At 52.4% G+C, this 23,531-nt stretch overlaps 1 protein-coding gene across 1 annotated transcript in view; it reads left to right on the top strand.

Moving 5' to 3' along the window:
* The window catches only part of LOC137341343 (rab11 family-interacting protein 4-like), a 68,472-nt gene extending 47,412 nt beyond the window's left edge, over window positions 1-21,060 (top strand). The window contains exons 7-13 of the mRNA XM_068004468.1: window positions 2,531-2,634; window positions 3,564-3,704; window positions 4,302-4,383; window positions 5,359-5,496; window positions 9,256-9,414; window positions 17,586-17,729; window positions 20,535-21,060. Of these exons, the coding sequence (XP_067860569.1) occupies window positions 2,531-2,634; window positions 3,564-3,704; window positions 4,302-4,383; window positions 5,359-5,496; window positions 9,256-9,414; window positions 17,586-17,729; window positions 20,535-20,651 (885 nt within the window). The 3' untranslated portion in view covers window positions 20,652-21,060. The remainder of the gene's footprint in view (window positions 1-2,530; window positions 2,635-3,563; window positions 3,705-4,301; window positions 4,384-5,358; window positions 5,497-9,255; window positions 9,415-17,585; window positions 17,730-20,534) is intronic.
* Window positions 21,061-23,531: the final 2,471 nt, after the last annotated feature.

Raw genomic sequence — 23,531 nt, 5'->3', positions numbered from 1 at the left:
AGAATTGTATTCCAGCACAATCTGTAACCTCATGGCCCGGCATATTCCTCACTCTACCATTACCAACAAGCCAGGGGATCAACCCTGGTTCAATGAGGAGTGTAGAAGAGCATGCCAGGAGCAGCACCAGGCGTACCTAAGAATGAGGTACCAACCTGGTGAAGCTACAACTCAGGACTACATGCATGCTAAACAGCGGAAGCAACATGCTATAGACAGAGCTAAGCGATTCCATAACCAACGGATCAGATCAAAGCTCTGCAGTCCTGACACATCCAGTCGTGAATGGTGGTGGACAATTAAACAACTAACGGGAGGAGGAGGCTCTGCAAACATCCCCATTCTCAATGATGGCGGAGTCCAGCACGTGAGTGCAAAAGACAAGGCTGAAGCGTTTGCAACCATCTTCAGCCAGAAGTGCCGAGTGGATGATCCATCTCGGCCTCCTCCCGATATCCCCACCATCACGGAAGCCAGTCTTCGGCCAATTCGATTCACTCCACGTGATATCAAGAAACGGCTGAGTGCACTGGATACAGCAAAGGCTATGGGCCCCGACAACATCCCAGCTGTAGTGCTGAAGACTTGTGCTCCAGAACTAGCTGCGCCTCTAGCCAAGCTGTTCCAGTACAGCTACAACACTGGCATCTACCCGACAATGTGGAAAATTGCCCAGGTATGTCCTGTGCACAAAAAGCAGGACAAATCCAATCCGGCCAATTACTGTCCCATCAGTCTACTCTCAATCATCAGCAAAGTGATGGAAGGTGTCGTCGACAGTGCTATCAAGCGGCACTTACTCACCAATAACCTGCTCACCGATGCTCAGTTTGGGTTCCGCCAGGACCACTCGGCTCCAGACCTCATTACAGCCTTGGTCCAAACATGCACAAAAGAGCTGAATTCCAGAGGTGAGGTGAGAGTGACTGCCCTTGACATCAAGGTAGCATTTGACTGAGTGTGGCACCAAGGAGCCCTAGTAAAATTGAAGTCCATGGGAATCAGGGGGAAAACTCTCCAGTGGCTGGAGTCATACCTAGCACAAAGGAAGATGGTAGTGGTTGTTGGAGACCAATCATCTCAGCCCCAGGGCATTGCTGCAGGAGTTCCTCAGGGCAGTGTCCTCGGCCCAACCATCTTCAGCTGCTTCATCAATGACCTTCCCTCCATCATAAGGTCAGAAATGGGGATGTTCGCTGATGACTGCACAGTGTTCAGTTCCATTCGCAACCCCTCAGATAATGAAGCAGTCCGAGCCTGCATGCAGCAAGACCTGGACAACATCCAGGCTTGGGCTGATAAGTGGCAAGTAACATTCGCGCCAGACAAGTGCCAGGCAATGACCATCTCCAACAAGAGAAAGTCTAACCACCTCCCCTTGACATTCAACGGCATTACCATCGCCGAAACCCCACCATCAACATCCTGGGGGTCACCATTGACCAGAAACTTAACTGGACCAGCCATATAAATGCTGTGGCTACGAGAGCAGGTCAGAGGCTGGGTATTCTGCAGCGAGTGACTCACCTCCTGACTCCCCAAAGCCTTTCCACCATCTACAAGGCACAAGTCAGGAGTGTGATGGAATACTCTCCACTTGCCTGGATGAGTGCAGCTCCAACAACACTCAAGAAGCTCGACACCATCCAAGATAAAGCAGCCCGCTTGATTGGCACCCCATCCATCACCCTAAACATTCACTCCCTTCACCACCGGCGCACAGTGGCTGCAGTGTGTACCATCCACAGGATGCACTGCAGCAACTCGCCAAGGCTTCTTCGACAGCACCTCCCAAACCCGCGACCTCTACCACCTAGAAGGACAAGAGCAGCAGGCACATGGGAACAACACCACCTGCACGTTCCCCTCCAAGTCACACACCATCCCGACTTGGAAATATATCGCCGTTCCTTCATCGTCGCTGGGTCAAAATCCTGGAACTCCCTTCCTAACAGCACTGTGGGAGAACCTTCACCACACGGACTGCAGCGGTTCAAGAAGGTGGCTCACCACCACCTTCTCAAGGGCAATTAGGGATGGGCAATAAATGCCGGCCTCGCCAGCGACGCCCACATCCCGTGAACGAATAAAAAAAAACTCTGTATCTAATCCTGTACCTGCCCTGGGAGTGTTTGATGGGTCAGTGTAGTGGGAGCTTTACTCGGTATCTAACGCTGTACCTGCCCTGGGAGTGTTTGATGGGACAGTGTAGAGGGAGCTTTACTCTGTATCTAACCCATGCTGTACCTGCCCTGGGAGTGTTTGATGGGACAGTGTCGAGGGAGCTTTACTCTGTATCTAACCCTGTACCTGCCCTGGGAGTGTTTGATGGGACAGTGTAGAGGGAGCTTTACTCTGTATCTAACCCATGCTGTACCTGCCCTGGGAGTGTTTGATGGGACAGTGTAGAGGGAGCTTTACTCTGTATCTAACCCTGGACCTGCCCTGGGAGTGTTTGATGGACGGTGTATGTGTTATGTGGGGAGATATGCTGGAGTCAGTACTGAAAATTTCTTTAACTTCTTGACAGGTTAGTTACCTGGAGAAGAAAGTGAGTGAACTGGAGAATGAATCCCTAATGAATGGGGACCAGAAGAGTAAACTCAAACAGGAAAACACACACCTGGTGCACAGGTAAAGGGATCGTCCATTCACCAAGGTGCAAGGCATGGGATGGACGCAGGCTGTCTGTGGTGATGAGGCGGGGAGAGGGGGGTTTTCTGTCGGGATGTGAGCAGTAACTAAGTGTGAGCGATGCACGCCGTCCATCACTGGGAGAACAGATGGTGTCGGGGTGACCCGCTGGAGATATCCATCGTGGGCCCATGTTTAATCGAGGCGAAGGCTCGGGCTCTGAAAGTTCAAGTCTTAAATTTGTTTTTTTGGAGATTTCTTTTGCCCTGTTTTGCCCCCTGGGGGGGCAGTGATAATGAACCCCCTTTTACCCTGTTTTGTGCCCTGGGGGGGCAGTGATAATGAACCCCCTTTTACCCTGTTTTGCCCCCTGGGGGGGCAGTGATAATGAACCCCCTTTTACCCTGTTTTGTGCCCTGGGGGGGACAGTGATAATGAACCCCCTTTTACCCTGTTTTGTGCCCTGGGAGGCTGTGATAATGAACCCCCTTTTGCCCCTGTTTTGCCCCTGGGGGAGCGGTGATAATGAACCCCCTTTTACCCTGTTTTGCCCCTGGGGGAGCGGTGATAATGAACCCCCTTTTGCCCCTGTTTTGCCCCCTGGGAGCGGTGATAATGAACCCCCTTTTACCCTGTTTTGCCCCTGGGGGAGCGGTGATAATGAACCCCCTTTTGCCCCTGTTTTGCCCCTGGGGGGGCAGTGATAATGAACCCCCTTTTGCCCCTGTTTTGCCCCTGGGGGGGCAGTGATAATGAACCCCCTTTTGCCCCTGTTTTGCCCCTGGGGGGGCAGTGATAATGAACCCCCTTTTGCCCCTGTTTTGCCCCTTGAGGGGAGCAGTGATAATGAACCCCCGCTGTACTTTCCATGGTTGGGGCTGTTCCATGTTTACCAGGCTGTGTGGGCCAATGATGTTGTATATTTCCAGGGTCCATGCGATGGAGGAGCAGTTGAAAGATCAGGAGACGAGAGCAAAGGAAGTGTTTCAGGACGAGCTGCGGAGACACCGAGAGGTTCTCAATAAACTGGAAAGAGAGAAGAACATGGAGATTGAAATGCTGAATACAAGGTAGAGTCAGGATAACAGCCCCCACTCACAACACGGGATAATACATCGTAACAGCCCCCACCAAACAGGGTCAGTGCAACGCTCCACAGGTCCATCCTGAGCACAGGAATTCAAACTAAATCATTTCATATTTTAGCTTTTTTCCCCCAATCTCCCCCCTCCCCCAGGTTCTGACTCTCTCCCCCAGGTTCTGACTCTCTCCCCCCTCCCCTGAAGGTTCTGACTCTCTCCCCCCTCCCCCAGGTTCTGACTCTCTCCCCCCTCCCCCAGGTTCTGACTCTCTCCCCCCTCCCCCAGGTTCTGTCTCTCTCCCCCCTCCCCTGAAGGTTCTGACTCTCTCCCCCCTCCCCTGAAGGTTCTGACTCTCTCCCCCCTCCCCTGAAGGTTCTGACTCTCTCCCCCCTCCCCTGAAGGTTCTGACTCTCTCCCCCCTCCCCTGAAGGTTCTGACTCTCTCCCCCCTCCCCTGAAGGTTCTGACTCTCTCCCCCCTCCCCTGAAGGTTCTGACTCTCTCCCCCCACCCCGGATGAGAGTTTGCCCCCAGACTCGGTCCAGGTCTGACCTGTGATTTTATTGGTTGGATGTTTTCTGTTCCAGAGCTCAGCAGCTGGAGGCAGAATCGAATGAGCTGAAAAATATGGCGACTCGGCTAAAGTGTCAGACAGAGAAACTGGATGAGGTGATGGAGAGGAGGGTCCGTGTGTGTGGGTCCGTGTGTGTGGGTCTGTGTGTGGGGGTCTGTGTGTGTGGGGGTCTGTGTATGGGTCTATGTGTGTGGGGGTCTGTGTGTGTGGGGGTCTGTGTATGGGTCTGTGTGTGTGGGGGTCTGTGTGTGTGGGGGTCTGTGTATGGGTCTGTGTGTGTGGGGGTCTGTGTGTGTGGGGGTCTGTGTGTGTGGGGGTCTGTGTATGGGTCTGTGTGTGTGGGGGTCTGTGTGTGTGGGGGTCTGTGTATGGGTCTGTGTGTGTGGGGGTCTGTGTGTGTGGGGGTCTGTGTGTGGGTCTGTGTGTGTGGGGGTCTGTGTGTGTGGGGGTCTGTGTATGGGTCTGTGTGTGTGGGGGTCTGTGTGTGTGGGGGTCTGTGTGTGGGGGGGGGGTCTGTGTGTGGGGGGGGGTCCGTGTGTGTGGGTCTGTGTGTGGGGGGGTCTGTGTGTGGGGGTCTGTGTGTGGGGGGGTCTGTGTGTGGGGGTCTGTGTGTGTGGGTCTGTGTGTGGGGGGGTCTGTGTGTGGGGGTCTGTGTGTGTGTGGGTCTGTGTGTGGGGGTCTGTGTGTGGGTCTGTGTGTGGGGGGGGTCTGTGTGTGGGGGTCTGTGTGTGGGGGTCTGTGTGTGGGTCTGTGTGTGTGTGGGTCTGTGTGTGTGTGGGTCTGTGTGTGGGGGTCTGTGTGTGGGTCTGTGTGGGGGGGGTCTGTGTGGGGGGGTCTGTGTGTGGGGGTCTGTGTGTGGGGGTCTGTGTGGGGGGGGGTCTTTGTGTGGGTCTGTGTGTGGGGGTCTGTGTGGGGGGGTCTGTGTGGGGGGGGTCTGTGTGGGGGGGTCTGTGTGTGGGGTCTGTGTGGGGGGGTCTGTGTGTGGGGGGGTGTGTTGCTCGGCGATGGGTTTCGTTGCCCGGCGATGGGTTTCGTTGCTCGGTAACGGGATTGTTTGTTTGGTGTTTCAGGAACACCAGCGGATGACGTACAAGCTGGAGGACACGAGCCTCCGTCTGAAGGACGAGATGGACCTGTACAAGAAGATGGTGGACAAGATGAGGAGGAACAGGCATGAGTTTCAGAAAGAGCGGGAGGCCATGCAGGAGGTGAGTCCAATGGAGGCGAGAACTCAAAGCACCAGATTGTGGGGATGTGAAGTGGGTCTGAGTGGAGAGAATCTCCTGAGCCGTACTTGCAGCGTCCGACAGATAATTCCAGCCAATCCTGGTGAGTCCGTCTCTCGTTTCACCAGTGGGGAGTTTCCTCTCTCGGTGTTTGACTGAGTTTCACATCTGAAGTTTTTGGGACTGGTTGGTTCTGAGCCAGGTCCCATCCGAGCCCGACATCGAGGAGTTAAACACCGACCCAGAGCGGCCCAGGTTTTGTTTTAAAGGTAACGCTTTGTGCTAAAACTGCAAAACACTTTCGGGCAGGTCTGCTCCTGTTGAGCCTCCAGCACTGGGCCCTCTCCTAGACGGGAGGAGGTCTGTGTCTCAGTTTGTCCCATTGTGAGGAGTTTACTGCCCACAGTGTAAATAGTGAGAATTCCTGTGATATCCTGATACGTGCAACTATCCGTCGCACAAACTCTACAACCAGCTCTACAAAGCATGTAGTCTTCAGTTGTGCAAATTCTAGTGCACAAGTGTGCACTGGTGTAAATACCTGTGCACAAGTGATTGCACTGGTGCAAATCCTACTGCACGAGTGTGCACTGCCACAATTCCCAGGGCCCTGCCGGCCGGTGACTGCTACCTATCAGGGTGCGGTGAGATGTGTGGAGTCGACCAATGGCCTCGTGTATAACCCGGCCTCCCCCAGCTCTTTGCACTAACCCAAGCTGACAGCCGATCCGATTGGCTGCACAATGTGTGCACTAACGGTCTGTGTGAAACGAGTGAGTTTTGATCTGCCAATGACTGAGAGAGTCTGGTCTTTGCCCAGGGAGGTGTGTCTGTGTCGGGGGGTCCATTCAGTGAGCAGTTTTGGAAGAGGATCAGCATCCAGTATTAATAAGTCTGTCTTCACCATAAGAACAGAAGAGATAGGAGCAGGAGTAGGCCATTCGGCCCCTCGAGCCTGCTCCCCCCATTCAATAAGATCATGGCTGATCTTCGACCTCATCTCCACTTTCCCGCCTGATCCCCACATTCTTTAATTCCCCGAGAGTCCAAAAATCCATCGATCTCAGCCTTGAATATATTCAATGACTGAGCATCCACAGCCCTCTGAGGGAGAGAATTCCAAAGATTCACAACCCTCTGAGTGAAGAAATTCCTCCTCATCTTAGTCATAGAAACATAGAGAATTTATGGCACAGAAAGAGGCCATTCGGCCCATCATGTCCGCGCTGGCTGAGAAACGAGCCCCCCAGCCTAATCCTACTTTCCAGCACTTGCTCCATAGCCCTGCAGGTCACGGCTCTTCAGGTGCACATCCAGGTACTTTTTAAATGAGTTGAGGGTTTCTGCCTCTCCCACCCTCTCAGGCAGTGAGTTCCAGACTCCCACCATCCTCTGGGGGAGAAAAGTTTATCCTCAGCTCCCCTCTAATCCTTCGACCAATCACTTTAAATCAATGCCCCCTGGTTATTGACCCCTCCGCTAAGAGAAATAGGTCCTTCCTATCCACTCTATCTGGGCCCCACATAATTTTATACCTCAATTAAATCTCCCCTCAGCCTCCTTTGTTCTAAGGAAAACAACCCCAGCCGATCCAATCTTTCCTCATAGCTAAAATTCTCCAGTCCTGGCAACATCCTCGTAAATCTCCTCTGTACCCTCTCCAGTGCAATCACATCTTTCCTGTCATGTGGTGACCAGAACTGTACACAGTACTCAAGCTGTGGCCTAACTAATGTTTTATACAGTTCCAGCATAACCTCCCTGCTCTTATATTCTACGCCTCAGCTAATAAAGGAAAGTATCCCGTATGCCTTCTTAACCACCTTATCTCCCTGTCCTACTACCTTCAGGGATCTGTGGACATGCACTCCAAGGTCCCTCACTTCCTCTACACCTCTCAGTATCCTCCCATTTATTGTGTACTCCCTTGCCTTGTTTGCCCTCCCCAAATGCATTACCTCACACTTCTCCGGATTGAATTCCATTTGCCACTTTTATGCCCATCTGACCAGTCCATTGATATCTTCCTGCAGTCTACAGCTTTCCTCCTCACTATCAACCACACGGCCTATCTTTGTGTCATCCGCAAATTTCTTAATCATGTCCCCTACATTTAAGTCCAAATCGTTAATATATACCACAAAAAGCAAGAGACCTAATACTGAGCCCTGCGGAACCCCACTGGAAACAGCCTTCCAGTCACAAAAACACCCGTCGACCATTACCCTTTGCTTCCTGCCGCTGAGCTAATTCTGGATTCAATTTGCAACTTTCCCTTGGATCCCATGGGCGTTTACTTTTTTGATCAATCTGCCATGTGGGACCTTGTCAAAAGCCTTGCTAAAATCCATGTAGATTACATCAATTGCACTACCCTCCTCGACCCTCCTTGTCACCTCCTCAAAAAAATTCAATCAAGTTAGTCAGACACGACCTCCCCTTAACAAATCCATGCTGACTGTCCTTGATTACTCCGTGCCTTTCTAAGTGACAGTTTATCCTGTCCCTCAGAATTGATTCCAATAATTTGCCCACCACCGAGGTTAGATTGACTGGCCTGTGATTACTCGGTCTATCCCTCGCTCCCTTTTTAAACAACGGTACAACGTTAGCAGTCCTCCAATCCTCCAGCACCATGCCTGTATCCAGTGAGGATTGGAAAATGATGGTCAGAGCCTGCGCTATTTCCTCCCTTGCTTCTTTTAACAGCCTGGGAGACATTTCATCCGGCCCTGGTGATTTATCCACTTTCAAAGATGCTAATCCCCTTAATACTTCCTCTCTCACTGAGTTTATCCCATCCAATATTTCACACTCCTCCTCCTTAACTTCAATCCCTGTATCATCCCTCTCCTTTGTGAAGACAGATGCAAAGTATTCATTAAGAACCATTCCCACATCTTCCGCCTCCACACACAGGTTACCTTTCTGGTCTCTAATAGGCCCTACTCTTTCCTTAGTTATCCTCTTGCTTTTTATGTATTTATAAAACATCTTTGGGTTTTCTTTGATTTTACCTGCTAATATTTTTTCGTGCCCTCTCTTTGCTTTCCTAATTTCCTTTTTAACTTCACCCTGCACTTTCTATACTCCTCTAACCTTTCTGCAGTATTGAGTTCCCGGTGTCTATCATAGGCTTCCCTTTTTTGCCTTATTTTACCCTGAATGCTCCTTGTCATCCAGGGGGCTCTAGATTTTGCAGCCCCACCCTGTTTCTTTGTGGAAACATGTTTACTCTGAACCCCTTGAATCTCCCCCTTGAATGTCTCCCACTGCTCAGACATTGATTTACCTTCAAGTCGCTGTTTCCAGTTTACTTTTGCTAAATCACTTCTCAGTTTAGTAAAATTGGCCTTTCCCCAATTGAAAACTTCAACTCCTGCTCTGTCTTTGTCCTTTTCCATAACTACGCTAAAACTAACTGTATTATGATCACAACCACCAAAATCACTACCACTACCCCCACTGCTACTCCTTCCACCTGCCCAGCTTCATTCCCTAAAACTAAATCCAGAACTGCCCCCCCTCTCGTTGGGCTTGCTCTATCCTGAATGGCCGACCCCTTATCCTGAGACTATCCCCCCTAGTTCCAGACTCTCCAGCCAGGGGAAACAGCCTCTCAGTATCGACCCTGTCAAACCCCCTCAGAATCTTATATATTTCAATGAGATCATCTCTCATTCTTCCACACGGAGCAGACTGCTCGCTCTCACTATGTCTGTGTCTGTGTCTGTCCTTTAGTTGATCGAAGACCTGCGGAAAGAACTGGAACATTTACAGTTATTTAAATTGGAGACAGAGAGACCAGGCTGGGGCCGCGGCCAGGCGTCCAGCGTTTACGAGTTTAATTTCAGGACCAGGGAGATGGAACTGGATTACGAAGTCAAGCGTCTGAAGCAGGTAAAGTTGGCGCTGGCTCTGATTGGCTGCAGTAATGTTGGCCCAGTGCTGATCCACCAATAGCACAAATAGAGATAAATGGATTTGGTCCAATTGTCATTACTGAAACGTGGTCGCAGGGTGACCAAGGTCGGGAACTAAATATTCCAGGGTACTTGATGTTTCGAAAAGACAGACAGAAGGGAAAAGGAGGGGGTGTAGCCCTGATTATAAAGGATGATATAAGGAGAGTGGTGAGAAAGGGTCTCGGCTCGGACGATCAGGAAGTAGAATCAGTCTGGGTGGAAATAAGAAATAACAAGGGGCAGAAAACACTGGTGGGAGTAGTTTATAGGCCCCCTAATAGTGGCAATACCGTTGGACAGAGTATTAATCAAGTAATAATAGGAGCTTGTAACAAAGGTAATGCAATAATCATGGGGGACTTTAATCTTCATACAGACTGGGCAAATCAAATTGGCTAAAGTAGTCTGGAGGATGAGTTGATGGAATGCATTCGAGGCAGTTTCCTAGAACAATACGTCAGGGAACCAACCAGTATTTGCCCACTCACTCAACTTGTCTAAATCGCCTTGAAGCCTCTTTGCATCTTCCTCACAACTCACAATCCCACCTAGTTTTGTGTCGTCAGCAAACTTGGAAATGTTACATTTAGTTCCTTCATCCAAATCATTGATATATATTGTGAATAGCTGGGGCCCAAGCACTGATCCCTGCGGTACCCCACTAGTCACCGCCTGCCACCCCGAAAAAGACCTGTTTATTCCTACTCTCTGTTTCCTGCCTGTTAATCAATTTTCAATCCATGCCAGTATATTACCCCCAATCCATAAGACCATAAGAGATAGGAGCAGGAGTAGGCCATTCGGCCCCTCGAGCCTGCTCCGCCATTTAATGAGATCATGGCTGATCTGATTTTTACCTCAACTCCACTTTCCCGCCCTTTCCCCATATCCTTTGACTCCCTCGCTGATCAAAATTTGTCTATCTCAGCCTTGAATGTATTCAATGACTCAGCCTCCACAGCTTTTTGAGGTAAAGAATTCCAAAGATTCATGACCCTCTGGGAGAAGAATTATTTTTTTTTTTCGTTCATGGATGTGGGCGTCGCTGGCGAAGCCATCATTTATTGCCCTCCTCATTTCTGTCTTAAACGGGCGGCCCCTTATTCTGAGACTATGTTCCCTAGTTTTAGATTCCCCCATGAGGGGTAACATCCTCTCAGCCTCTACCCTATTGAGTCCCCTCAGAATATTGTATGTTTCAATAAGATCTCCTCTCATTCTTCTAAACTCCAATGAGTATAGACCCAACCTGTTCAATCTTTCCTCATAAGACAACCCTTCCATACCCGGAATCAACCTGGTGAACCTTCTCTGAACTGCCTCCAATACAAGTATGTCCTTCCTTAAATAAGGGCACCAGAACTGTACGCAGTACTCCAGGTGTGGTCTCACCAGCACCCTGTACAGTTCTGGCATGACTTCCCTGCTTTTATACTCCATCCCCCTAGAAATAAAGGCCAATATTCCGTTTGCCTTCCGGATTACCTGCTGCACCTGTATTTTGACTTTTTGTGTTTCACGTACGAGGAAACCCAGATCCCTCTGTACCGCAGCATTTTGTAGTATTTCTCCATTCAAATAATATTTTGCTTTTTTATTTTTCCTCCCACAGTGGATGACTTTACATTTTCCCACATTATATTCCATCTGCCAAATTTTTGCCCATTCGCTTAACCTGTCAATATCCCTTTGCAGACACTTTGTGTCCTCATCGCAACTTGCTTTTCCACCTATCTTTGTATCAGCAGCAAATTTGGCCACAAGACACTCTGTTCCTCCATCCAAGTCATTGATATATATTGTAAATAGTTGAGGCCCCAGCACTGAGCCCTGCGGCACCCCACTAGTTACAGATTGCCATTTTGAAAATGACCCTTTTATCCCGACTCTTTGTTTTCTGTTAGTTAGCCAATCCTCTATCCATGCCAGAATATTACCCCCAACACCATGAGCTCTTATCTTGTGCAGTAACCTTTTATGTGGCACCTTATTGAATGCCTTTTGGAAATCCAAATATACTGCATCCATTGCTTCCCCTTTATCCACCCTGCCCGTTACTTCCTCAAAGAACTCTAATAAATTTGTCAGACATGATTTCCCTTTCATAAAACCATGTGGACTCTCCTTGATTGTATTATGAGTCTCCAAATGTCCTGCTACTACTTCCTTAATAATGGATTCTAGCATTTTCCCAATGTCAGATGTTAGGCTAACTGGTCTATACTTACCTGCTTTCTGTCTCACTCCCTTCTTGAATAGCGGTGTTACGTTTGCGGTTTTCCAATCCGCTGGAACCTTTCCAGAATCTAGTGAATTCTGGAAGATTACAACCAATGCATCCACTATCTCTGTAGTCACTTCCTTTAAGACCCTCGGATGCAAGCCATCAGGTCCAGGGGACTTGTCAGCCTTTAGACCCATTAGTTCACCTAGTACTTTTTCTCTAGTGATAGTGATTGTTTTTAGTTATTAATCCCATGTGCTTTAATTTTGCACACTAACCTCTTATGTGGGACTTTGTCAAAAGCCTTCTGAAAATCCAAATACACCACATCCACTGGTTCTCCCTTATCTATTCTACCAGTTACATCCTCAAAAAACTCCAGTAGGTTTGTCAAACACGATTTCCCTTTCATAAACCCATGTTGACTTTCTCTAATCCCGTTGATATTTTCTAAGTGTTCTGTTATCACATCCTTTATAATAAACTCTAGCATTTTCCCTACTACTGATGTTAGGCTAACCGGTCTATAATTCCCTGTTTTTTCTCTCCCTCCTTTTTTAAATAGTGGGGTTACATTTGCCACCCTCCAATCTGTAGGAACTGTTCCATAATCACCAGTGCATCCACTATTTCCAGGGCTACCTCTTTATAATATTCACGTTGAGTTTGAGAGTGACATACTAGAGTCTTAAACTTAAATAAAGCCAACTACCTGGGTATGAGGGGCGAGTTGGCTAAGGTGGATTGGGAAATTAGATTAAAAGGTATAACTGTAGATAAACAATGGCGAACATTGAAAGAAATATTTCAATATTCTCAACGAATATACATTCCATTGAGAAATAAAAACTCCACGGGAAAAGTGACCCATCCGTGGCTAACTAAAGAAGTTAAGGATAGTATTAGATTAAAAGAAGAGGCTTATAATGTTGTGAAGAAGAATAGTGAGCCTGAGGATTGGGAGAGTTTTAGAAACCAGCAAAGGATGACCAAAAAATTGATAAAGTGGGAGAAAATAGAATGAAAGTAAACTAGCAAGAAATATAAAAACAGATTGTAAGAGCTTCTACAAGTACGTAAAAAGGGAGAGAGTAGCAAAAGTAAACGTTGGTCCCTTCGAGGCTGAAACAGGAGAAATTATAATGGGGAATCAGGAAATGGCAGAGATGTTAAACAAATATTTTGTATCTGTTCACAGTAGAAGAAACAAAAAGCATTTCAAACATAGTGGGGAACCAAGGGTCTAATGAGAGTGAGGAATTTAAAGTAATTAATATCAGTAGAGAAAAAGCACTGGAGAAATTAATGGGACTAAAAGCCGATAAATCCCCTGGACCTGACGGCCGACATCCGAGGGTTCTAAAAGAGGTGGCTGCAGAGATAGTGGATGCATTGGTTGTGATCTTCCAAAATTCCCTAGATTCTAGAACGGTCCCAGTGGATTGGAAGGTAGCAAATGTAACCCCGTTATTCAAGAAAGGAGGGAGAGAGAAAACAGGGAACTACAGGCCAGTTAGCCTGACATCAGTCATCAGGAAAATGCTGGAATCCATTATTAAGGAAGTGGTAACAGGGCACTTAGAAAATCATAATATGATTGGGCAGAGTCAACATGGTTTTATGAAAGGGAAATCATGTTTGACAAATTTATTAGAGTTTTTTGAGGATGTAACTAGCAGGGTAGATAAAGGGGAACCAGTGGATGGAGTATATTTGGATTTTCAAAAGGCATTCGATAAGGTGCCACATAAAAGGTTGTTACACAAGATAAGGGCTCATGGGGTTGGGGGTAATATATTATCATGGATAGAGGATTGGTTAAAGGACAGAAAACAGAGAGTAGGGATAAACGGGTCATTTTCAGGTTGTCAGGCTGTAACTAGTGGGGTACCACAAGGATCGGTGCTTGGGCCTCAGCTATTTACAATCTCTATTAATGACTTAGATGAAGGGACCGAGTGTAAAGTATCCAAGTTTGCTGACGATACAAAGCTAGGTGGGAAAGTAAGCTGTGAGGAGGATACCGTGGGGGAAATACTGGAAAGGGCCGTTTTTGGGCGCGGGTAGCGTGATCTGCTATTACCTCACGCCCAATGGCCCTGGCGCAGGCACAATGCGAGTTTCGGCCGGCCCAAGGACTCACCCACAATCAGCCCATTCCGGGCCTTGCACAGGGAATCAATGCAATTCACACTTTCCACCAGCAGGGGGAGCTCAATCTATTAAAGGGAGGATGTTTCTTAGAAATCTCTTAAAGGTAGCTGGTACCTGTTATTTGCTGAAAATAACAGTCTAGTGTCTGCATGGAGTCTGAACGGAGATCAGACATCGCACACGTAAAACACAGATGCAGGTCCCATCCCTATGTTTACACACTGATGAGTTATGTTAAAACATTGAATAAAGGTTGCGCACTATTAAATCCCACATCCTCCAATCTGCACACCAGACCTCACCAATCTGCCGATCTGAGTTGGTACCAGGCCTGTGAGAGTGTGTGCACCAAGGTTCTCTGCTGATGCACTAGAGACCTTGGTGCAAGAGGTGGACAGAAGGAGGGGCATCCTATATCCGCAGGGGTGGGAGGGGCAAGAGGCCCTCCAGATATATATCCAAACGGCAGCGGGGGACGAAGTCAATGTCAGGCTCACAGCATCATGAACATGGATGCAGTGCAGGAAGAAGTTCATTGCTTTGACATGAGTGGTCAAGGTGAGTGAGGTCAACTGTCAAGTGCCATCTCCTACCAACTGCACCACACACGACACCCCCATCACCCACATACCAACAAACTCTTTCCATCAGTACTCAACTCTTCCCATCTGATGCTTCCTCTCACCCTGACACATTATCACTGTTGCAAGCCGCCCACCCACAACTCACAGGCCACACACACTGGCAGCTGTTCAATCATGAGAGACACATCACCCGTCCTGCTTTCTTGCAGGGGAAGGTGGTGAATAACAGGAGGCAGCAAGGGGCAGTGGCATTTATCCCCTCGAGCCTGTTCCGCCATTCAGTGAGATCATGGTGGACCTGTGACCTAACTCCATACACCCGCCTTAGCCCCATATCCCTTAATACCCTTGGTTCACAGAACTCTATCAATCTCAGATTTAACAAGTGAGCTAGCACCAACTGCCATCTGCGGAAGAGCGTTCCAAACGTCTCCCACCCTTTGCGTGTGGAAGCATTTCCTAACTGCACTCCTGCACGTCCTGGCTCTAAATGTTAGGCTATGTCCCCACGTCCTAGTATTCAAGTCTAGGAGACCTCCAAAAACAGGTACAAGTGTATCGGCAGCCAGAAGCAATAATCCAGCCGCTAACCTATAAATCCTGCATGGTCCCTTTAAATAGCGCTGGTGGGGGGTCCTCCAGGCACTCTAAGACACGGTCAGATGGTCGGGGTTAAGACTGTGCGTTGAGTTGAGTGTTAAGTCTCAAAATGGCGTCTATCACTTTAAACTAGTGTTGCACACTGATTGAAGCCATTTTCTCCCTATATTACATGATTCCAGCGGTCGTTATCTGCGCCTGCGCTAACTCCTATACCAAGATGGCGTCCAGCGCACATCACACAGGAAACATGCGTGTGCGTCCAAGATGATATCTTGGATGTCAGAGAGGCCGTGTAGCACTGAAACAACGGGCACGACACAGCCCAATTTAGCGCCCAAAGAGTCTGCAAAGGGATATAGACAGGTTAAGTGAGTGGGCAAGAAAGTGACAGATGGAGTATAATGTGGGGAAATGTGAGGTTATTCACTTTGGTAGGAAGAATAGAAACACAGAATATTTTTTAAATGGTGAGAAACTATTAAATGTTGGTGTTCAGAGAGATCTGGGTGTCCTCGTACAAGAAACACAGAAAGTTAACATGCAGATACAGCAAGCAATTAGGAAAGCAAATGGAATGTTGGCCTTTATTGCAAGGGGGTTGGAGTACAAGAGTAAGGAAGTCTTACTGCAATTATACAGGGCTTTGGTGAGACCTCACCTGGAGTATTATGTACAGCTTTGGTCTCCTTATCTAAGGAAGGATATACTTGCCTTAGAGGCGGTGCAACAAAGGTTCACTAGATTAATTCCTGGGATGAGAGGGTTGTCCTATGAGGAGAGATTGAGTAGAATGGGCCTATACTCTCTGGAGTTTAGAAGAATGAGAGGTGATCTCATTGAAACGTATAAGATTCTGAGGGGGTTTGACAGGGTAGATACTGAGAGATTGTTTCCCCTGGCTGGAGAGTCTAGAACTGGGGGGCATAGTCTCAGGATAAGGGGTCAGCCATTTAGGACTGAGGAGGTATTTCTTCACTCAGAGGGTGGTGACTCTTTGGAATTCTCTACCCCAGAGGGCTGTGGATGCTGAGTCGTTGAATATATTCAAGGCTGAGATCAATAGATTGTTGGACTCTGGGGGAATCAAGGGATGTGGGGATTGGGCGGGAAAGTGGAGTTGAGGTCGAAGATCAGCCATGATCTTATTGAATGGTGAAGCAGGCTCGAGGGGCCGAATGGCCTACTCCTGCTCCTATTTCCTATGTTCTTAAGAGGGAGAAATCGGGAGGGCAGGGGAAAAAACCTGGATTAATACTGAAACAAAACTTATTGGCTAAGATTTGTGGTCGTGTTGTGTGTCATTGCGGCCTCTGCTCAAAGACTGGCCATTTTATTCGTTATCAGAATGGAATCTACATCACATCCTTCCACGCACCTCCATTCCTGCTGTCTGATTGGTGGCTTCATGCTCTGGACTGGGGCAATCGGGGACATGAGATATTTAACAGGGCCGAGTCCTTGGGAGAAAGTGTTTGGCAGACAGGGTATGGGGAGAACTCAGACAGGGTATGGGGAGAACTCAGACAGGGTATGGGGAGAACTCAGACAGGGTATGGGGAGAACACAGACAGGGTATGGGGAGAACACAGACAGGGTATGGGGAGAACACTGACAGGGTATGGGGAGAACACAGACAGGGTATGGGGAGAACACAGACAGGGTATGGGGAGAACACAGACAGGGTATGGGGAGAACTCAGACAGGGTATGGGGAGAACACAGACAGGGTATGGGGAGAACTCAGACAGGGTATGGGGAGAACACAGACAGGGTATGGGGAGAACTCAGACAGGGTATGGGGAGAACACTGACAGGGTATGGGGAGAACACAGACAGGGTATGGGGAGAACACAGACAGGGTATGGGGAGAACACAGACAGGGTATGGGGAGAACACAGACAGGGTATGGGGAGAACACAGACAGGGTATGGGGAGAACACAGACAGGGGATGGGGAGAACACAGACAGGGGATGGGGAGAACACAGACAGGGTATGGGGAGAACACAGACAGGGGATGGGGAGAACACAGACAGGGGATGGGGAGAACACAGACAGGGTATGGGGAGAACACAGACAGGGTATGGGGAGAACACAGACAGGGTATGGGGAGAACTCAGACAGGGTATGGGGAGAACTCAGACAGGGTATGGGGAGAACACAGGCTGTCCCTGTGGAATGAACACAAGACACTGGTCTCCCACCCTGGGGAATAAACTCGCACCGGGGTCAGGGTTCCCATAGAACGGGAGTGGGTGCTTTAACGGGAGTGATAACGGGGATTGAACGTGGGAGTGAACGGGGGCAATCTATCGGAATTCCATGGATCAAATCCTTCCGTTCTGTGATTTCTAGCATTTACACAGTGAAACCCCACAGTGTGCTGTTACCACAGTGATGGTCAGTACATCTCTGTGTTGTCTGAACCATATAAGAACATAAGAAATAGGAGCAGGAGTAGGCCAATCGGCCCCTCGAGCCTGCTCCGCCATTCAATAAGATCATGGCTGATCTGATCCTAACAAATATCTTCTTGTTTGACAGGAAAATTTGAGGTTAAGAGAACAAAACGATGACTTGAATGGGCAGATCCTCAGCCTCAGTCTGTACGAGGCGAGGAATCTGTTTGCAACACAGACGAAGGCTCAGTCTCTGGCAGCGGAGATCGACACTGCCACAAGAGACCAGGTACAGAGATCGTTCGAGAAAGCAAAGCCCAGAGACCTCCCACAGAGTGAGCGGCCGGAGACCGGGGGGGGGGGGTTAAACCCGGAGACTGTGGGGGGGGGGTTAAACCCGGAGACTGTGGGGGGGTTAAACCCGGAGACTGTGGGGGGGGTTAAACCCGGAGACTGTGGGGGGGTTAAACCCGGAGACTGTGGGGGTTAAACCCGGAGACTGGGGGGGGGGTTAAACCCGGAGACTGGGGGGGTTAAACCCGGAGACTGTGGGGGGGGTTAAAACCGGAGACTGCGGGGGGTTAAACCCAGAGACTGGGGGGGTTAAACCCAGAGACTGCGGGGGGTTAAACCCAGAGACTGGGGGGGTTAAACCCAGAGACTGCGGGGGGTTAAACCCGGAGACTGGGGGGGTTAAACCCGGAGACTGCGGGGGGTTAAACCCAGAGACTGGGGGGGTTAAACCCAGAGACTGCGGGGGGTTAAACCCAGAGACTGCGGGGGGTTAAACCCAGAGACTGGGGGGGTTAAACCCGGAGACTGCGGGGGGTTAAACCCAGAGACTGGGGGGGTTAAACCCGGAGACTGGGGGGGTTAAAACCGGAGACTGCGGGGGGTTAAACCCAGAGACTGGGGGGGGGGGTTAAACCCGGAGACTGGGGGGGGGGGTTAAACCCAGAGACTGGGGGGGGGGTTAAACCCGGAGACTGGGGGGGTTAAACCCAGAGACTGGGGGGGTTAAACCCAGAGACTGGGGGGGGTTAAACCCGGAGACTGGGGGGGGTTAAACCCGGAGACTGGGGGGGGTTAAACCCGGAGACTGGGGGGGGTTAAACCCGGAGACTGGGGGGGGGTTAAACCCGGAGACTGGGGGGGGGTTAAACCCGGAGACTGGGGGGGGTTAAACCCGGAGACTTGGGGGGGGTTAAACCCGGAGACTGGGGGGGGGTTAAACCCAGAGACTGGGGGGGTTAAACCCAGAGACCCCGGGGTAATCACCGGACACCTGGGTATTACACTTCCTGCACCATCTGCCTCATCACCCCCCTCCCCTTCGTGTTGTTCACTGAGACTCCCGATGCCCTTTCCCTTTTCAAACTTTGAGCCGGTAACCCCTGGTCTAGAGTTTGTGACAATCTGAATATCTCAGGGGTCAATTTATCGATTCTCTGCAGCATTAAAACCATTGAATAATCTCAACACTCAATCCTTCTCATCAATGACCTTCCCTCCATCATAAGGTCAGAAATGGGGATGTTCGCTGATGATTGCACAGTGTTCAGTTCCATTCGCAACCCCTCAGATAATGAAGCAGTCCGAGCCCGCATGCAGCAAGACCTGGACAACATCCAGACTTGGGCTGATAAGTGGCAAGTAACATTCGCACCAGACAAGTGCCAGGCAATGACCATCTCCAACAAGAGAGAGTCTAACCACCTCCCCTTGACATTCAACAGCATTACCATCGCCGAATCCCCCACCATCAACATCCTGGGGGTCACCATTGACCAGAAACTTAACTGGACCAGCCATATAAATACTGTGGCTACGAGAGCAGGTCAGAGGCTGGGTATTCTGCGGCGAGTGACTCACCTCCTGACTCCCCAAAGCCTTTCCACCATCTACAAGGCACAAGTCAGGAGTGTGATGGAATACTCTCCACTTGCCTGGATGAGTGCAGCTCCAACAACACTCAAGAAGCTCGACACCATCCAGGACAAAGCAGCCCGCTTGATTGGCACTCCATCCACCACCCTAAACATTCACTCCCTTCACCACCGGCGCACCGTGGCTGCAGTGTGTACCATCCACAGGATGCACTGCAGCAACTCGCCAAGGCTTCTTCAACAGCACCTCCCAAACCTGCGACTGTCACCATCTAGAAGGACAAGAGCAGCAGGCACATGGGGACAACACCACCTGCACGTTCCCCTCCAAGTCACACACCATCCCGACTTGGAAATATATCGCCGTTCCTTCATCGTCGCTAGGTCAAAATCCTGGAACTCCCTTCCTAACAGCACTGTGGGAGAACCTTCACCACACGGACTGCAGCGGTTCAAGAAGGCGGCTCACCACCACCCAATACTCCAGGTGTGGTCGTATCGATGCTCCACAGGCTTATCATCACACTTTGGGGTCAGGGCTCCGTCCCTCTCACCCCACATCCCAGCATCCACTTCACTCTCCTTCCTGCAGCACAGAAACACACATCAATCTCGAGTTAAAGATCGTCGTTAGGCCAGAATAGAGGGAGCTTTACTCTGTATCTAACCCTGTACCTGCCCTGGGAGTGTTTGATGGGACAGTGTAGAGGGAGCTTTACTCTGTATCTAACCCGTGCTGTACCTGCCCAGGGAGTGTTTGATGGGACAGTGTAGAGGGAGCTTTACTCTGTATCTAACCCGGTCTGTACCTGCCCTGGGAGTGTTTGATGGGACAGTGTAGAGGGAGCTTTACTCTGTATCTAACCCGTGCTGTATCTGCCCTGGGAGTGTTTGATGGGACAGTGTAGAGGGAGCTTTACTCTGTATCTAACCCTGTACCTGACCCTGGGAGTGTTTGATGGGACGGTGTAGAGGGAGCTTTACTCTGTATCTAACCCTGTACCTGACCCTGGGAGTGTTTGATGGGACAGTGTAGAGGGAGCTTTACTCTGTATCTAACCCGTGCTGTACGTGCCCTGGGAGTGTTTGATGGGACAGTGTAGAGGGAGCCTTACTCTGTATCTAACCCTGTACCTGCCCTGGGAGTGTTTGATGGGACAGTGTAGAGGGAGCTTTACTCTGTATCTAACCCATCCTTTCCCTTGCAGCTGATGGAAGCCCTGCAGGAGCAGGAGGAGATTAACTTGCGGCTGAGGCAGTATATGGACAAGATAATCCTGGCCATTCTCGATCACAACCCCTCCATCCTGGAAATCAAAAAATAAAGAGATCAAGAGACACAACCACTGGAATGGAGAGAGAGGGAGAGCGAGAGAGCGAGAGAGCGGAGCGCTGGACCACATTTCGTAGTTTGGTGAATGATGGCAGACAATCTCTTGATTTGTTCACATCAATGTTCGCTTCCTGGTTATGTGAATTTAAACAAACAGCCGCTGTGATTTGGGATTTTTCTGCACTTTCAATCCTGTGAAAAAATGAGTTTGAGTGAAAGGGACATTGCATTGTTTACATGTGATCATCGGCACAAGATATTTATTTAGGTTAAACACTGGAAGTAGCAGATACCTGTGGAGAAAGAGGAAGGAATGGTCTGCTGTTTGCTTCACGTTCGAATAACACGGACTGACAGTTACTGAGGAATCAGTCAGAGTGTGCTGGCTTCACACCGAATGGTCAGACGGTGCGGGGACGGAGCGGGGACGGTGCGGGGACGGTGCGGGGACGGAGCGGGGACGGAGCGGGGACGGTGCGGGGACGGAGCGGGGACGGAGCGGGGACGGAGCGGGGACGGAGCGGGGACGGAGCGGGGACGGTGCGGGGACGGTGCGGGGACGGAGCGGGGACGGTGCGGGGACGGAGCGGGGACGGTGCGGGGACGGAGCGGGGACGGTGCGGGGACGGTGCGGGGACGGAGCGGGGACGGAGCGGGGACGGAGCGGGGACGGTGCGGGGACGGAGCGGGGACGGAGCGGGGACGGAGCGGGGACGGAGCGAGGACAGAGCGAGGACGGTGCGGGGACGGAGCGAGGACAGAGCGAGGACGGTGCGGGGACGGTGCGGGGACGGTGCGGGGACGGAGCGGGGACGGTGCGGGGACGGAGTGAGGACAGAGCGAGGACGGTGCGGGGACGGTGCGGGGACGGTGCGGGGACGGAGCGGGGACGGAGCGAGGACGGAGCGAGGACGGTGCGGGGACGGAGCGGGGACGGTGCGGGGACGGAGCGGGGACGGTGCGGGGACGGAGCGGGGACGGTGCGGGGACGGAGCGGGGACGGAGCGGGGACGGTGCGGGGACGGTGCGGGGACGGAGCGGGGACGGTGCGGGGACGGTGCGGGGACGGAGCGGGGACGGAGCGGGGACGGTGCGGGGACGGTGCGGGGACGGAGCGGGGACGGAGCGGGGACGGAGCGGGGACGGAGCGGGGACGGTGCGGGGACGGAGCGGGGACGGTGCGGGGACGGAGCGGGGACGGTGCGGGGACGGAGCGGGGACGGAGCGGGGACGGTGCGGGGACGGAGCGGGGACGGAGCGGGGACGGTGCGGGGACGGAGCGGGGACGGTGCGGGGACGGTGCGGGGACGGAGCGGGGACGGAGCGGGGACGGTGCGGGGACGGAGCGGGGACGGTGCGGGGACGGTGCGGGGACGGAGCGGGGACGGTGCGGGGACGGAGCGGGGACGGAGCGAGGACGGTGCGGGGACGGAGCGGGGACGGTGCGGGGACGGAGCGGGGACGGAGGGAGGACCGAGTGAGGACGGTGCGGGGACGGAGCGGGGACGGTGCGGGGACGGAGGGAGGACCGAGTGAGGACGGTGCGGGGACGGAGCGGGGACGGTGCGGGGACGGAGCGGGGACGGAGGGAGGACCGAGTGAGGACGGTGCGGGGACGGAGCGGGGACGGTGCGGGGACGGAGGGAGGACCGAGTGAGGACTGTGCGGGGACGGTGCGGGGACGGTGCGGGGACGGAGCGGGGACGGAGCGGGGACGGTGCGGGGACGGAGGGAGGACCGAGTGAGGACGGTGCGGGGACGGAGCGGGGACGGTGCGGGGACGGAGGGAGGACCGAGTGAGGACCGAGTGAGGACTGTGCGGGGACGGTGCGGGGACGGTGCGGGGACGGAGCGGGGACGGTGCGGAGACGGTGCGGGGACGGTGCGGGGACGGTGCGGAGACGGTGCGGGGACGGTGCGGGGACGGTGCGGGGACGGAGTGAGGACGGAGTGGGGACGGAGTGAGGACGGTGCGGGGACGGAGTGAGGACGGAGTGAGGACGGAGCGAGGACGGAGTGAGGACAGAGTGAGGACTGTGCGGGGACGGAGTGAGGACTGTGCGGGGACGGAGTGAGGACTGTGCGGGGACGGTGCGGGGACGGTGCGGGGACGGAGCGGGGACGGAGTGAGGACGGTGCGGGGACGGAGTGAGGACGGAGCGGGGACGGAGCGAGGACGGAGTGAGGACGGTGCGGGGACGGAGTGAGGACGGTGCGGGGACGGTGCGGGGACGGAGCGGGGACGGTGCGGGGACGGTGCGGAGACTGTGCGGGGACGGTGCGGGGACGGTGCGGGGACGGTGCGGGGACGGAGTGAGGACGGAGTGGGGACGGTGCGGGGACGGAGTGAGGACGGAGCGGGGACGGAGCGAGGACGGAGTGGGGACGGAGTGAGGACGGAGTGAGGACGGTGCGGGGACGGTGCGGGGACGGAGTGAGGACGGAGTGGGGACGGAGTGAGGACGGTGCGGGGACGGAGTGAGGACGGAGCGGGGACGGAGCGAGGACGGAGTGAGGACGGTGCGGGGACGGAGTGAGGACGGAGCGAGGACGGAGTGAGGACGGTGCGGGGACGGTGCGGGGACGGAGTGAGGACGGTGCGGGGACGGAGTGAGGACGGAGTGAGGACGGAGTGGGGACGGAGTGAGGACGGTGCGGGGACGGTGCGGGGACGGAGTGAGGACGGAGCGGGGACGGAGCGAGGACGGAGTGAGGACGGTGCGGGGACGGAGTGAGGACGGAGCGAGGACGGAGTGAGGACGGTGCGGGGACGGAGTGAGGACGGAGCGAGGACGGAGTGAGGACGGTGCGGGGACGGAGTGAGGACGGAGTGAGGACGGTGCGGGGACGGAGTGAGGACGGTGCGGGGACG

The sequence above is a fragment of the Heptranchias perlo genome, chromosome 23 (genome assembly GCF_035084215.1).
Source record: "Heptranchias perlo isolate sHepPer1 chromosome 23, sHepPer1.hap1, whole genome shotgun sequence".
NCBI lineage: Eukaryota > Metazoa > Chordata > Chondrichthyes > Hexanchiformes > Hexanchidae > Heptranchias > Heptranchias perlo.
Note: the sequence above shows the minus strand (reverse complement) of the source record. Positions and strands in the feature narration are given on the sequence as shown.